This window comes from Heliconius melpomene, chromosome 16 (assembly GCF_056956725.1).
Source record: "Heliconius melpomene rosina isolate 202511_hmr_F chromosome 16, ASM5695672v1, whole genome shotgun sequence".
Classification (NCBI taxonomy): domain Eukaryota; kingdom Metazoa; phylum Arthropoda; class Insecta; order Lepidoptera; family Nymphalidae; genus Heliconius; species Heliconius melpomene.
Window position 1 is genome coordinate 7,613,062 of NC_140404.1, and position 15,478 is coordinate 7,628,539.

General features: G+C 31.5%; 1 protein-coding gene across 2 annotated transcripts in view; it reads left to right on the plus strand.

Moving 5' to 3' along the window:
* Window positions 1-15,478, plus strand: part of Hers (Histone gene-specific Epigenetic Repressor in late S phase) — a 179,192-nt gene that overhangs the window by 123,939 nt on the left and 39,775 nt on the right. Inside the window, exon 5 of one of the 2 annotated variants that reach the window (XM_085199278.1) lies at window positions 15,371-15,424. The exons of the other annotated variant lie outside the window; for it this stretch is intronic. Coding sequence (XP_085055404.1) covers window positions 15,371-15,424 — 54 coding nt within the window. The remainder of the gene's footprint in view (window positions 1-15,370; window positions 15,425-15,478) is intronic. 2 annotated transcript variants of the gene reach the window in all.

Below are 15,478 nucleotides of genomic sequence, written 5' to 3' on the forward strand. Positions count from 1 at the left end.
TCGTTACGTAACGGAACTGAGAAAATATGAAGCCTAGTTCATAATTACGTTACCATAGGAAGATTATGTATATAAAAAAAAATGCTGGCATATGAAAAAAATAATTAGTGACTTTTGATAACGTGAAGTAACCAAAAATAATGATTTTTAAGTTTTTTGTCTGTTTGCTTGTTTGTTTAATGTGTTTGTGCACGCTTATCTCAGAACGGCTTAACCGATTTAGTTAAAAACATTTTTTTATTCTTCCTGAAATTAGTTGTGATTTTGTATTTTTTTTTTCTCTGGAGATAGTGCATTAATAAATATGTAGCTCAAGCGGGTGAGGCTTTTATTTAAAAACAAATAGGTTCTGTACTAGACAATATACATGAAATATTATTAAATACCTATTGATAACTATTTTTTATTTTCAGTAAGCGTCATGGCTCCTATGTCAAATGCTGATAGACAAAAAAGATATAGAGAACGTCTTAAACAGACCAATCCTATTAATGAAGATATGCGAAATAAACACTTACAAAGAATTCAACTTAATTCCCGTGATAACGACTCAAATTTTGATATATTTTAAAGTGGGTTTAATTTTATCATTAACTTTGTGATTTCTAACTAGAAATATAAGTTTATTACGTTACGAACTAGCGTTATTATATAGTTAATATTGTCACTTTGTTATGTTTTCTTACATTTATAATCTATTAATTCAACGATTGAATCTTTAAAATTTTAATTTGTGTCTCATTAAATAAAAAAAACCAATAGTTTTATTCATATAATATTCTTATTTTGTTGTGTATAATGCCTTATAACATCAGTTTCGTAACAAACATTATCAGTATTGTTACTTATCAGTTACGTTACGAATTCGAAAATGTCCACTTTTCTGATTATGACCCTAATATAAAGTGATCGTTTAAAAAAGTTCTAGTTCTTCCATGTAAAACAAAATGAACCTTTAAAAGTTATAAGTCCGTAAACCACTCGACACTAGTTTAAAAGAAGGCATGCATACCAAATAAAACAAATATCCATCAAAGGCATTTATCCTATTATATAGTGCGTAATTACAGTGGATTCTCCTGTCCACGTCGATTGACTTTGAGAATTCCTGACATTCTGACATACTTTTATGTACACAAAACTGGGCTAAGTTAGTCCAGGAATGCTTAGTTCGGCATTGACGTATATGAGCTAATTGGAGATATTGAAACCTTTACAGCCCATGGTATTTGTGAAATATTAATGATTTTGGTTATTATCTAAAGAAGTTAATCAAATATTTTACTAAAATTAACTAACGTTATTTAAAACAAAAATAAAAGTTTCGTATTACATAAGAGTAAAGTTCTCGCAGAGCTTTCATATCAAATTTTTCACAAACAAAATAAAATTAACCAAGACAATGGATATCTTAATTTGTTAGAGTTTTTATTATTAGTTAGTTTACTGTTGAATTTTATTAGATTTAAATAAATTAATAAATATAAATATAATTAGACATATTGAAATATTTTACCAAAACTCTTATAATTTTCATAAAAAATTTTAAAATTAGTTAATTTTTGTTAATAAAAATTCAAAACTACGAATAGTTATTGTCTTCCAAAACTTAACAAAAACATATTTTCATAAGTTTCAATATCATACTATTATTAATATTGGTGTAATTTATTATTAGTTAGTTTACTGTTGAATTTTATTAGATTTAAATAAATTAATAAATATAAATATAATTAGACATATTGAAATATTTTACCAAAACTCTTATAATTTTCATAAAGAAATTTAAAATTAGTTAATTTTTGTTAATAAAAATTCAAAACTACGAATAGTTATTGTCTTCCAAAACTTAACAAAAACATATTTTCATAAGTTTCAATATCATACTATTATTAATATTGGTGTAATTTATTATTAGTTAGTTTACTGTTGAATTTTATTAGATTTAAATAAATTAATAAATATAAATATAATTAGACATATTGAAATATTTTACCAAAACTCTTATAATTTTCATAAAGAAATTTAAAATTAGTTAATTTTTGTTAATAAAAATTCAAAACTACGAATAGTTTTTGTCTTCCAAAACTTAACAAAAACATTCACATTTTCATAAGTTTCAATATCATACTATTATTAATATTGGTGTAACGAATTTATTTGTACTACGAATTCCTAAGAAACGTATAATTGCTGAGCAAACAGATGTGGCCAACTGTTGAAGTTGTTCATCGCTTTGTCTATTTAAATTTACAGTATTTACATGTATATTGTACTATAATATATATAAATATATTTATCGTATATATCTAAAACTGTCTCAATATAACATTGTATAAACTCTATAGAGACACTATGTCTCGTAACTCAACGCCACGCTTTTTCTGGTTAATAGACCTAGGAATTAAAAATAAATCATTCCCCCGATCGACCGATTTGGCATCGAACCCACAATCGTTACGCTAACAGTATATCTTAACTCTACTTTTCCTCTTTCTACATTATACGTGCGGGGTACATGAAAATTACAAAAGTTTTTTTTTTATTCTAACAACAAAAGGGTATACAGTACCGAGAAGTATTAGGTAATGGTCAGTGGGAAACCCACCCGACGAAAAATGTATTGATAATTTATACTTATACGTTTTTTTCTAATGATAAGAATTTGTTTTTATATATTGAGATAACAAGTATATTTGAAATTTTGCGAGTAAATAAATTAAAAGTTCTCTTCTAGTTATCTAAAATTTATATAAATTTATCACATATACCTGAAATAGTATAAAAGCAACGATAGTTTTCACATATTGTTAGTGAGCTTTCCGGTTTACTGCCCACCCTAACAATAAGGGACTCTTATTAAATTATATGTATTTAATTATCTAATATACCATCCAATTTAATTACCCTAATTTAGCTTTCAGTTGGATGTTATACACCAATAATTGCTTCCATATCACTTAAAAAAGATTATTACAACATTTATATATTTATTTCAAATTTATGTACCATACACTTAATTAAAACTTTATAATTGTATTCATGACATTAGCAAAGCACTTGTAACATTGCGCATGCGCAGGCGCAGGCGCAAGCGCAGAGCGAAAGCTCGTGCGGCGCGAAATCTAAGGAACGTCCCTTGCAAGTGTAAATTGGTTGCATGCATGCATGTTTTCGTATTGCATTGCATTGCATTGCATTGCATTAAAATGCACAGAAACGAGCTTACGGACTACGGTCGGTTGTACGGTCGTACGGTCGCACGGTGCACGGTGCGGCTCGCCTAATGAGAAAGTTATCGAGCGTTTATTGCGTAGTTCAGCGGGAAGCTTCGCCGCGCTCCGCCGCAGGTGTGCCCCCCCTCTCCTCCCCTCCGCACACACCGCCAGGCCCTCCCTCTCCCCTCACCCCGCCGGCTCTACGACGCAGCTTTCCTCGGCACGCCGCCTCGCGCCAGTCGACTGTCAGCTACGGAGGCGGGTGGTCGTGTCGCGCACGCACGCACGAGAGCGCCGCGCCAACTGTAAACACGACGCACTATCCGCGCACCGCTTCCGCTCGCGAAATAACCTCCGACCAGGAGTAACCCCCCCCGCCGGTGTCGTGTTGTGCCAAAACAGTGGATCTTGAAGTGCGAATGGAGTTGTCAGACATGTAAATAAATGTCACGTTAGTCACGTCACGTCAGTGTAGTGCCGTGGTCGGATTGTGCAAAGCAATTGTGCGAACTGCGAAACGGGTTCCGTCCGGTTATTTATCTGAAAAGCTACCGAATCTACATGAGAGGCTACCGGCTTTGTCGTACCTCACTATGATACCAGATTTGTTAAATACTTCCCGATTTGGCAGGAAACTGCGCGTTTATTAATTCAAATGTCACGTTACATATACACCTTACTATTATCATATATAACTATTACAAGCGAAACTGTTATGCAATATTACATGAACTGCGGTCTAAATTACCGCTGAAAAAAATAACCTAAATTACTTATGAAATATTAAAATTTCAAAAAGCTTCATAAACTGTCGTTGTCAATAATTTTTGCGCAGTAACTCGCTATTATTTTCTTTTGGCGGAAATATTAATTACTAAACGGACTATTTAATAGATAATGTGAATAATATTCAAAGTATTAGTCCAATATCTCAGTTGAGCTCGGGCTGAGCTTGTCAACGCTATCAATTAATGCCATCGAGGTGTCCTAGTTACACGAAACCCGCCAAACTGTTACGCCCGAGTGGAAAACTTATAGGCTAAAAATAAACCTCGAAACTAAAAGAAAGCATCGTTTCTATATTTTAAAGGTTTATAAACTAGGGTTGTGAGAATTATGTATTTAAAATATGAGTGAAAACGCTTTTGTCGGTGATAATAGGTTCTAATTTTATTTTCACAAAAATATTACTGTAGGTATATTTTCATGCGTATTAAATTGGGCTTGTATTTTTTTTTTGCTATATTTTTTTTCATATTCATAGAACTACCTACGTATAGTTTTTACTAGCGGTATATATTACCCTGAAAATTTCACCTAGTTTCTAAAAATCTCAAATACAATGGATCATTTTTAATATGAAAACATAAAAATCATACTGTAAAATGACAAAATCAAGTAGCAATCGACTTTTATCCATTCTTATACAAAATATAAAGAAGCTTAATAACAACAAAATTCAAACATATTTACATTAAAAAATTTACAATTAAATATTACATTTGATTTAAATTTATATAAATATTGACTTTTCACTGCTAGTAGCTCTTTGTAAAAAATAAAACTTAAAATCGCTTTGATCTTTCCAGCTCATCTCTTGACTCTACTTAATATAACCGATGGTTTCAAAACTTCTCTTTTGTACAACTTTCTCTGAAGCGAGAAATTTAAGACCAATGATTCCATTCAAATAGGATAAACCTTTTGTTCTAATAATCGGATTATATAATTAATAAGTTAAATATAAAAAAGCTTTAGTAAAAAGTTTGAAATTGTTTGTTTAAATTAGGTTTACACCTCGTGGTAGACTAACAGAGTGAAAGGCACTTTCTCTAGCCCTTCGGCCCTTGAGAGAACTTTATTGCAGAAATTTACGCGTCACTTCGGCTATAGATATCATTTACACTAATTATAAGATATATATTTAATAAAAAAATACAATAATTGTTGTATCAACCGTATGAAAACATAATATTAAAGTTTATTTTAATATTTTTCATTTCGATTGATGCTTCAATCAACAGGTGGCCTTCAATTATAACTTCCCTGTAATATTTGTTTGCTGAAATCGGGATTTAACACTGACCTTTACTGAATAAAATAGTATCATTTATTGCATTTTCATGTCATGGTTATTAAAATAACATGAAAATTCCAGTTTCTATAATTTTAATATATTTTGTTTTATCGTTTTATGAGTTTTATATTTTCCGCCACTCAACACGCAATGCCTCCAGAATTCAGCGGAAAGTTGGGAGAGGAGTGTGTCAACACAAGTTTCCCTCTGCGTACCATGCTGTTTATGTTTATTATTACAGCATGAAAATGAGTTAATTTTTTTTAATTTGTCATATTTAATCCTCGTAATTTGTGTTACGTGCCTTGAATAATTTAGAATAACTCGAATAACTTAGAAACCCAATCCCCTTATACAAAAACAACTATTGTAACATACGCGCAAAATGTGGACTGTACATACGAAGAATGCTATATGAGCAATGCTGAAGCTTAAGCAAGTAAATTCTTAAAAGTGAGGTTTTAATTGTAAATATTACGAAAAATAGTTTTAATTTTCTTAGTAATTTCTACATTTAAGTTTCTGATTTTATACTTACATCTTGTTTGTAATTAAGGCGTATTATCATTATTGCTTTAAGTATATAAGCTTAAACATCCAAAAGTTCAATATCAAATTACTTTTAAAAGTTTAAAAGTTGTATAACTTTACATGTTATAAAACTTTAAAACCTAATAATTTTACATATATCATTAATGATCAGATAAAACAAGTTTATTTACATATTAAAAGATAACGCAGTGATTAAACGTTTTTAACTTATAGTCATATTTTTCTATATTTACTGTTTTAATTTCTTCTCTCTGTCGTCGAGACAAAGCTCGGAGTTGAATTCCGCCACCCAACACGCAATGCCTCTAGAATTTGAGTATTGGAGTATCTTAACACTAGGTTCTCTCGGTCAACCCTGCTGTGTGCGGGATAGAGCGTGATACTAAAAATATACACTTAATATATTTTCCATATAAATGCTACATCCGGCCTAAAGCCAAATTACGAGCGAACAAGCTCCTAAGTAGAGTTTATGCAAGCTTTGTTTACGTAAGCAATTTGTGATTCTTGTGCAACCACGTTGTGCTTTCCTTAACAATACATGTAATAATATTAATGAAACACTCGCGGCTTTGCCCGCTAGAACTACACAATTATTTATTTATTAATCTTAAATACTTTTTTTCTATTAACATTATCACTTTATAAGCAATATGCCTTAAAAAATAAAGTTTCAGCTAATTCAATAAAAAAATTGAAGCAATTTCGTCGAATCAAATAATTTATTTTTTATTTATGAACTGATTTAAATCAAACACTAAATGTTAAAGAAAGTTTGCCCTGAAAACGGCACCTAAATAAGTTAAGCCGATTCTGAGATTAGCGTGAACAAACAAAAATATGAAAAATCATTGTTTTGGTTTTTTATTACATAGATAAATATATTTTATTATAAGTAGATATAGATTAATACTTTTTAAAGAAAATAATAAACGAATTATAAATTAATTACAAACTTACAAAGCATTTTTTAAATATTAATTTTAATTATTGCCCTACATATAAATATATTTTTATTTTGATATCCTAGTGACGCTCGAATCGACTCGAAAGTATCATTTATCGGGCCAGACTATCTCGCTGTCACGATATGGTAATCGATACTGATAATTTAAAATTTCCGATAAGGCAATTCGCATATAATAGTTTTTCTGCGCATTCATTTTTTTATGCATATTAGCAATAATCATTTTTTTCTCTCGCTTTTCACACAATATTTTTTTTTTCTTCATTGAGTTGTAGGATTTACTCGTTAAAGGTTTTCCTTTATTTGAACCCTAAGCTCACTCTTTGCTGAATTTTATAGTTCCAGGTCAACGAGAAATATCCTATAGGTTTTGATTAAGCGAAGAATTACATACAATATGCGAAACTTAAAGGCACGTATTTTTGATTACATTTTCAGTATATCAAAGGAATATAGATATTTAAGATCTTTTGGGATACAAGACTTTAATAACAAATACTACTAGGATACCAAGAAAAACTAAATTCGCGCTGAAATGTAGATGAGACTATGAAATATTTAGATAATGATTATATATTTTGCTTAATAATAATAAAGCAAGTCTTTGTTATTTATTAAACTATTGATATTTCTAATTTATTTATTATATCATTGAAATGAATTGCTTGATTTTTCACATCTCTATTATAAATTTCAAACTAAATTGATCCAAAGCCATCATGACGTGCCAATTGCATCAAGGGGTGCCCATACCCTTTTTAAAATATTGATAGCATCTGCTATACCATAATTATAAATTAAATAATGAATCTATGCAACGGTACTTGTTTCCCATAAACAGAAACAATGGTACGATATGGAAATTGTTAATAGAACTACCTGGGTGGAAGCCAAGAATGCTTGCCAAAAGATTCTTAACTAGTACATTATTTTAAACCACTAGATAGGGCTGTAAATCAAACATAATCAACGTTAAATATTAACAAGCGTAACCGTTACAACCCTCAAGGAAGTAAGTTACAAATACTCAAAAGACCGTCGTGGCACAGCGGCACAATGGTGTGACTGTAACGCGACGGTTGCGGGTTCGATCCCCACTCGAGGAAGTGAAATATTTATGTACGTTTATATTTCCATTTCTTCGCTCTGGTGTCGAAGCAAAGCGCGGCGTTGAGCTCTACCAGTCAACAAGTATGACTCCAGAATTCGGCAGAAAGTGGGCAACGGACCTGATTATTACAAATACTTGATACTATATCATATTTTTCACTGGTCCTCTATCTGGACGTCTGCCAAAGAAAACTGCCAAATAATTATATTCATCCATACATTATTTAGGGAACTCGCAAAATGTTAAAAATGGTGTAATATTTATGAAAAATGCTAAATATTCGCTAAATTTCCTAGATATTTAACATGCTCGATCAATCAAAGCATACAAATTGCGACCTAACCAGTATATGAATATGTATTAGATTATCAAGACGTGATCGAATTTATCTTGATTTATCATAGAGTCCATCTTTATTAGGGGTAATTAGGTATTTGATAAATAAGTACCTTAATTTATGTTCCCGTTTTATAATATTGATATGAGCCTAACAAATAAATAATATTGAATTAGATTCGGCTATGTCAAGTTGTGGGGCAGGTAGCTAGCGGAGGGGGCCGGGTCTTCCGTCGACTTCCACAGCTGTCATAGCAGCTGCCTCGTTTTGATCGCACGTGCGACTACACCTATTATTAATACCTTTTTTTTACTTCGAGAAGTGTTACGGAAGACTCTGGAAAAAAGGGATTGCAGTGCACCTTTTTGACCAACGGATTTCTTCGATTATGTCTCGAAACATCGGTTCTTTGGTTGTTATTTATTACCTGAAATAATTTAACGGCAAATCGAATCGATATTTGAAGGAAAATCGATTAATAATAATGACAGTAAAATAAGCTATATTTATATATTTAAAGTAGGTAGATATATATATATAATGAATGAAATTTCATTAGAACGAGCCGACAAGTTCCAGCGGAACACGTGACGGTTGTTTATGTGCGAATTCAAGGTCAGTGCATATTGCGACGTTCGATGCTCATAAACACTAGCGAATATATATATTTTTTTAGCGGCTGCGCCATAAAACTGAAACTTTTGTTTTTTTTTCTAAACACTATCACTAAATTTAGTTTTGATTAGTGTTATCGGTATAGGTATTGGTATCATATATCTAACGGGACCTCCTAAAAATATTTTTTTTATTTATCCACAGAGGTTTAAACTGCTCTAATATACAGTTGGAGAGAAAACAAAAAATAGTTTACAATTTGCAGGAATATTAAGAAAAATGTATTGTTTTGGAGCAATTTCCCACCCAATAAATATATAATAATACCCAAAAACAAATATAATAACATAAAAAAATCAAATCCACTAAAAAATTGAGTATTCCAAATCTTCCTACCTTACCGCTACAGTTAGGAAGTCTTCACAGGTATTCGAGAGGTAACAATAGAGCATCGTTTACTCGAAACGCAAATCGCACGACAGCATTGCACCTTCTGACCCGGTAAAGCCGCATTGCAGCTCGCTGACACTACACTTAAATCTACGATATAGAATTTCGTTTATTATTATAAATACGGAGAATTAGGCCACTCGTGGCGCAGGGCACAGGCGTGTGAATGTAAACGCCATAGGTTCTAGGTTCGATTTTCTTCGCTCTAGTGTTGAGGCAAATTAAGTTCGGCTACTGAAAACGCAATGCCTCCAGAATTCGATGGAGATGGAAATGGAGTATCTTAACACTAGGTTCCCAGGATCCCTCTGCCTACTCTGAGATGCTAAAAAAATACATACAATAAATACATTACCATTAGCCGCCACTTGCATAATAAGAATTATAAATACATAACCATCAAAATCGATATTTTAATTGAAAACTCTATCTGTCCGTATGTTTGCATGATGCAATCGATTACAAGAACAAGTTATTATGGATTTAGTTCATGTCGTGACACGCCGTTTATGGTGTTAAAGGTCAATTTGGAATAAATAAAGATCAAAAAGAATTATTTACCTAATTAATTTTACAAATAAACGAAAAAATCAGTTTCACTCTGTAACCTGCACACAGCAGCAGAAGGAACTTAGTGTTTAGTCACTCCGTTCCCCATTTTCCGAATTGTTTCAATTCTAGAGGCATTGCCTGTTGAGTGGTGGGAGTCAACGCCGCAATTTGCCATAAATATTTAATTTCCTAGAGCGAACCCACAACCAGTCGACAGTCCAGTGACTTTGTACCCCTGCACCACGACTGGCCTTTTTTACAAATGAATATAATAATTTATTCTTCATCGATATTTAAACAGAAATATTTTTATGTGAAACGGTTGCGTATGGAACGTAGTGCCTTTACCAAGACGTGTGAGATGAAATAACGGATTGCAGAACCTGAACTCTGCTGTGATATCTTCTGTGATGTGCGTCTCAGCATATGGATATTTTTATATGTGATTTACCAGTGCCCAGTACAAACCGAGTACAAAAAAAAACGGATTTAGCATATTTATATTTACAATGAAGGAGGAGTGCAAGCTGTGTAGTGTGAACGGATGGTGTGGGTCCCAGGGTTCTACTGATTTTTCTATATCCTCACTGATGAGGCCCGCCACGCAGCATCCCGAGCAGGAGACCAGGCACGACGCGGTTCTCCTCTCTGCCTACCTGTTCAAACTAGGTGACTATCCATTGTATACGCTTCACGATTACTACTCCTACATCGGTGAGTATCGTGCACTTAGCCGTAGATAATGCACTTACAATCTCCAACTAACATTTAATTTGTAGTTACGTCGTATTTAAAACTTCCTTACTAATTTATACTGGTTTTATTATTTTTAAAACGTTATTCCATATTTGGGAACCTAAAAAATGCTTATTTAGGAATCATATCAAAATTTTAACCTAGCCAGGCTTCCAAAGGGCGCGGGTTCACTTCCCGCTAGGTTCAAATTTTTACACGTTTCCCAAATAAGTAATTTATACTCATAGTTTGATCTAGTTATCATAACATAGATTACAATTAACTTGGAATTTAATTGACACAGTTAAAATCTAGGGATCATTCAAAGCTACAAGCTATAAAAAATCAAAAACTCTAGCAATATAAAATATTGTTAAAACTACCTAGTAAAAATGAAACATTATTAGAAACATTAAACAATGTAGATACGTTATCTCGCATTAATTTGGTATTTTTTTTGTGTTTATGAATCATTCGTGAATTTATTATTTTGTCACGTGAATTTCGTTGGTCTATATTTCTTTTCTTTGTCTTATAAAAAAGATTGTTTCATAATAATTTAATATTATAACATAAATTGTAACATGAACCTAAACAAAATGAACATGATAGTTTAGATAGATCTTAAGAGCCTCTTAGTACTAAAAAGGATGACGCAAAATTTTATAATGGAAAATGTTTGATTTTTGTTTATTTTTATACTATAATAAAATAAACATTTAAGAATTTAAAATAACGCAGAATAGTAGGTACACGGTATGTGTAATATCGTCTTCAGACAGGTCTGCCCTAATAAATCCAACCATATTAAATTTTGTGACATTATTCTTATTATAGTTATATACCTAATCAATGTTATTTATTAAATATATATATTTTTTTTAAACATTAGTCTATAACTCTTTACTTTTCATTTGAAATAGACATAATAGTTCAATATAATAAAATATATTAAAAACATACAAACATTAAGTTTCATATATTTTTAACAATATCAATATACTGTAAGTATTCATTTAAAAAAAACATTATTTATTTTTCCTCATCTCATTTTCCTGTTCCGATAAGGCGGTGATTCATCTGGGCATTCCCGTGACGAAAGCTTGCAAACATTTTGTATGATATTCATATATTTATCTTCATTCAATTCGATATTTATTTTGCATTGTTATTGTTAAAATGCGACGCTGTTACAAGAATAAGAAAATAAGACGCAATGTCTCGAAAATTAAGCGGAGAGAGAACGGAGTGATTTAACACTAGTTTACCCTGCCTTAGGTAAGTTTAAGCAGGTCCTCTCTATTATAGATATTCTCAGATTTTAACTATAATTTATATATAGTTTATAACCTACTCTTTTACGCTATATTAGACAAAATAAGTCAACTGAGACATGAGACATTATCGATTACAAAGCCCTCTTTATATTTAACAGGATGCCGGGTAAGTGTTTACAGTTGCTGGAGGTAGCAGCAGCTGTGAATGTTGGCTTAGATCTTTAAAAATAAACACATTAAATTTAGTAAATGTTCTACATACAAATTGTTTTTTTTTGTTATAAAATAATTTATAAAATATTAAATGGACCAGCCATTTAAGTATTAATTAAGTTTCATAGTATATTATTATTTTTTAATATTTTCATTTCATCGCTCTAGCACCATGGCAAAAGCACGGCGTTGGGTTCCGCCAATAGGCTCCCTCTGCCCCCTGAGAAAAAGAAAAAATGTGTCATAAGTGTCAAGAATATTGTTATCGCTTATCTCCCGCATTTTTATGAGCTAATGACTGATGCGTCACCCACTCCCTTCGTCATTTTCTCCCTACTTATATTTGTTCAAATACAAAATATAATTTCATTGTTTACAGTCAACAGTTTAACAAAAGTTATGCGTAAAAACAAAAAAAAACAATTGAATAATTTTACAATCGGATATTCTATTGACCGGCAGCTATATATATTGGCGGTTAGTTTTATTAAGATTTTGTATTATGAATCAAAGTATCTATATAATACTAATGACTAACGCGCGGCTTCGCCTGCTTAAACTAATTATATATATTACAGTTAAATCTTCACATAAATTGTAGCTTATATGTTATTCTGGTATATAAGCTACATTACTGTAAAATTTTATCTAAATGCGTACAGTAGTTTATGCGTAAAAGTGGAACAAACATCCATCTCCCAAACATTCACATTTATAATATTAATAGTGTAATGATTTTATATAAATAGTTTTTATATTTACGATAATTTGTTATAGAAAAATGTAAATCAACCTCTTTGTTTAATAAAAAGATATATTTGAAAATTTATACATAGAACTAGCGCGACGCTTGATGTGTTGAAAATTCTGATGCGCATTATTAGATTTGGAGCTGAAGAGGAAAGTGGTCCTCTAGAATAAAATATTGTATTATAATTTAAGATATACATTGTACAAGCCTAATGGTATCTAGCCCTGGAAGAAGTATAAGTTCTGTAAAAGTCCTGAGATATAAATTGTAGAAGCCTAATGTTATTTAGCCCTGGAAGAAATATAAGTTCTGTGAAAGCCTCGAGGTGTTTGATTTCTTTACAATAGGATTACTTTGATTCGAAACACTACTAAAACAATATGTACATCAGCTTCCCGCTGTATCCCGCACATAGCAGGGTACGCAGAGAGAACCTAGTGTTAACACACTCCGTTCCCCACTTTCTACCGAATTCTGGACGCATTGCGTGTTGAGTAAAACGATATTATATAAATCTTTATGTTAGAATAACCCAGTGTATAGTAGTTCCCATTATCCAGTGCGCAGTATATCACATCGGGATCAACATTATTAGGCGGTGTTGCCACATACAATATATTACATATGCTAGTCGATATATTTTCTACAGCAAACAATAGTGCTTACTGGTTTTCCCTTTCTATCTATCTTTTATTTATACGCTGCTATACATTATAAGAAAGATAGTATAATAAATAAGCTGCTTGAACAGTTCTGTTTTTGTTTTAGTTTTATATTTCTATACCCATAGAATAGAATATGAAGAATAGAATAGAAGCTGAAGAGTATTTGGCAAGAGAGCCGGCTGTTTAATTTTTTTTTTTTTAAAGTATTATTCCACACTAAGGTTAGAAAAATATTTTGGTAAGATCTCTCTGAAGAGATATTAACATAAATAAGTTGTAACAAATCTATTTATATAACGAGTTCCGACATAGGATAAGCGCAAATGGTACAGTGGTCAGATCGCTTGGACGGTTTTCAAGTGGCGTGGATTCAAATACCGCTACGTAAAAAAATTATATTTTTTCTAAAACAAAACACTTCCTTCTCGCCTTGTCTAGTTCCTTATTCCTTAAAGAATGTAAATATTATACTTTTTAAGTACTTTCTCTATTTAATGTATTTATCGTTTATTTAGAGAAATTATACTGATAACGCGCGATTATGTGGTAATAAAACGTCCAGATATGATTTTTTTGTCAATGATAATAGTAGTAGGTATCTCTTATCAGAGTAGATATGAAAGTAAATACGACTTTATTAGAAAAGACAAAATTAAGCATAAACTATCGATTAGATAAATAAAAAACAATTAAAAACATAAGATTGTGAGGAGATATAATAAATACTTAAAATTATTAGATAATATTTGTTATTCAAATTCATTGTGTTTACATTGCCTAACCAAACGAAAACACTGAGCAGAAATCGAACTTATACCTTTACTAAGCTAACTATTCGATAGAGGTAATTACAATAACAAATATATATAGTTTTCGAATTCCGATTGCAACAACAAATTTGACACTATAAACTACTTAAAAATCAGCTTCACGCTGTATCCCGCACACAGCAAGATAGACAGAGGGAACCTAGTGTTAAAACACTTCGTTCGTTCCCCACTTTCTGCCGAATTCTGGAGGCATTGCGTGATGAGTGGCTAATTTGCAACAACTTTTAGTAGTGATAGAGAACTGCTATCTTCAAAAATTACGACATAACTCGTATTGGATTCGAATAATCCTAATTCAGCTTATTTCACGCTTTTCGCTGATGCATATTTATCGTCGATAGTGTTTATTTATAAGAAATTCATACGTAAGCAGTTTTAAACAAACACTAGAATCAGTCGATATTTGTATTATATGCAGACGGCGCAAACGATAGAAAAGACCGTTCCGAACCTTTCTGTACATTGACCCAGGGACCCAATTTTATCATTTATTTTTTTGAATGAAATCGCAAAACTTTTGTGCTTGTTCTGCTTTTGAATAAACTACCCTTATATTAAAACGGTGCAATTCTACCTAAAATTGTTGGCGCTCGGTTCCTTATAATTTTTTATTAGCTTTACGCTGTATAATAATAACGTTGTAGGCAGAGTGATCCTAGTGTTGAGACACTCTTTCCTATTTTCCGCCGCGTTCTAGTAGCATAGCGTGAATGGCGAAATTACACCTCAAAACCTGAGCAAGGAAATAAAAATAATAATTAAATATTTCTTTCCCTCGACTGGCCTCAATTTACTAAGTTACCTTATAAATATTATTTATTTAAATAGAGCACCTGAACAATGTTAAAAATATGTAATCAACTTGAAAACATTGTTACTTCCGCCATGTTCCTTAATGCATAATTCGCAATTGTTTACCTTTGTCAGGTTTATTATGCAAATGTATTCTTAAAATTAAGTTTCAGATTTATTCATTATTTCATTATTCAAGTTTTGAAATTAAATAATTCTTTGTTACAGGTAAGACGACACCGTGCAGTTTGTGTGACAATGTTCAACCTATTTCGCCTTATGGTGAGTTGATTTAATTATTGAAAGTTATATCTTAAGCGGAACAAGGGGGTACCC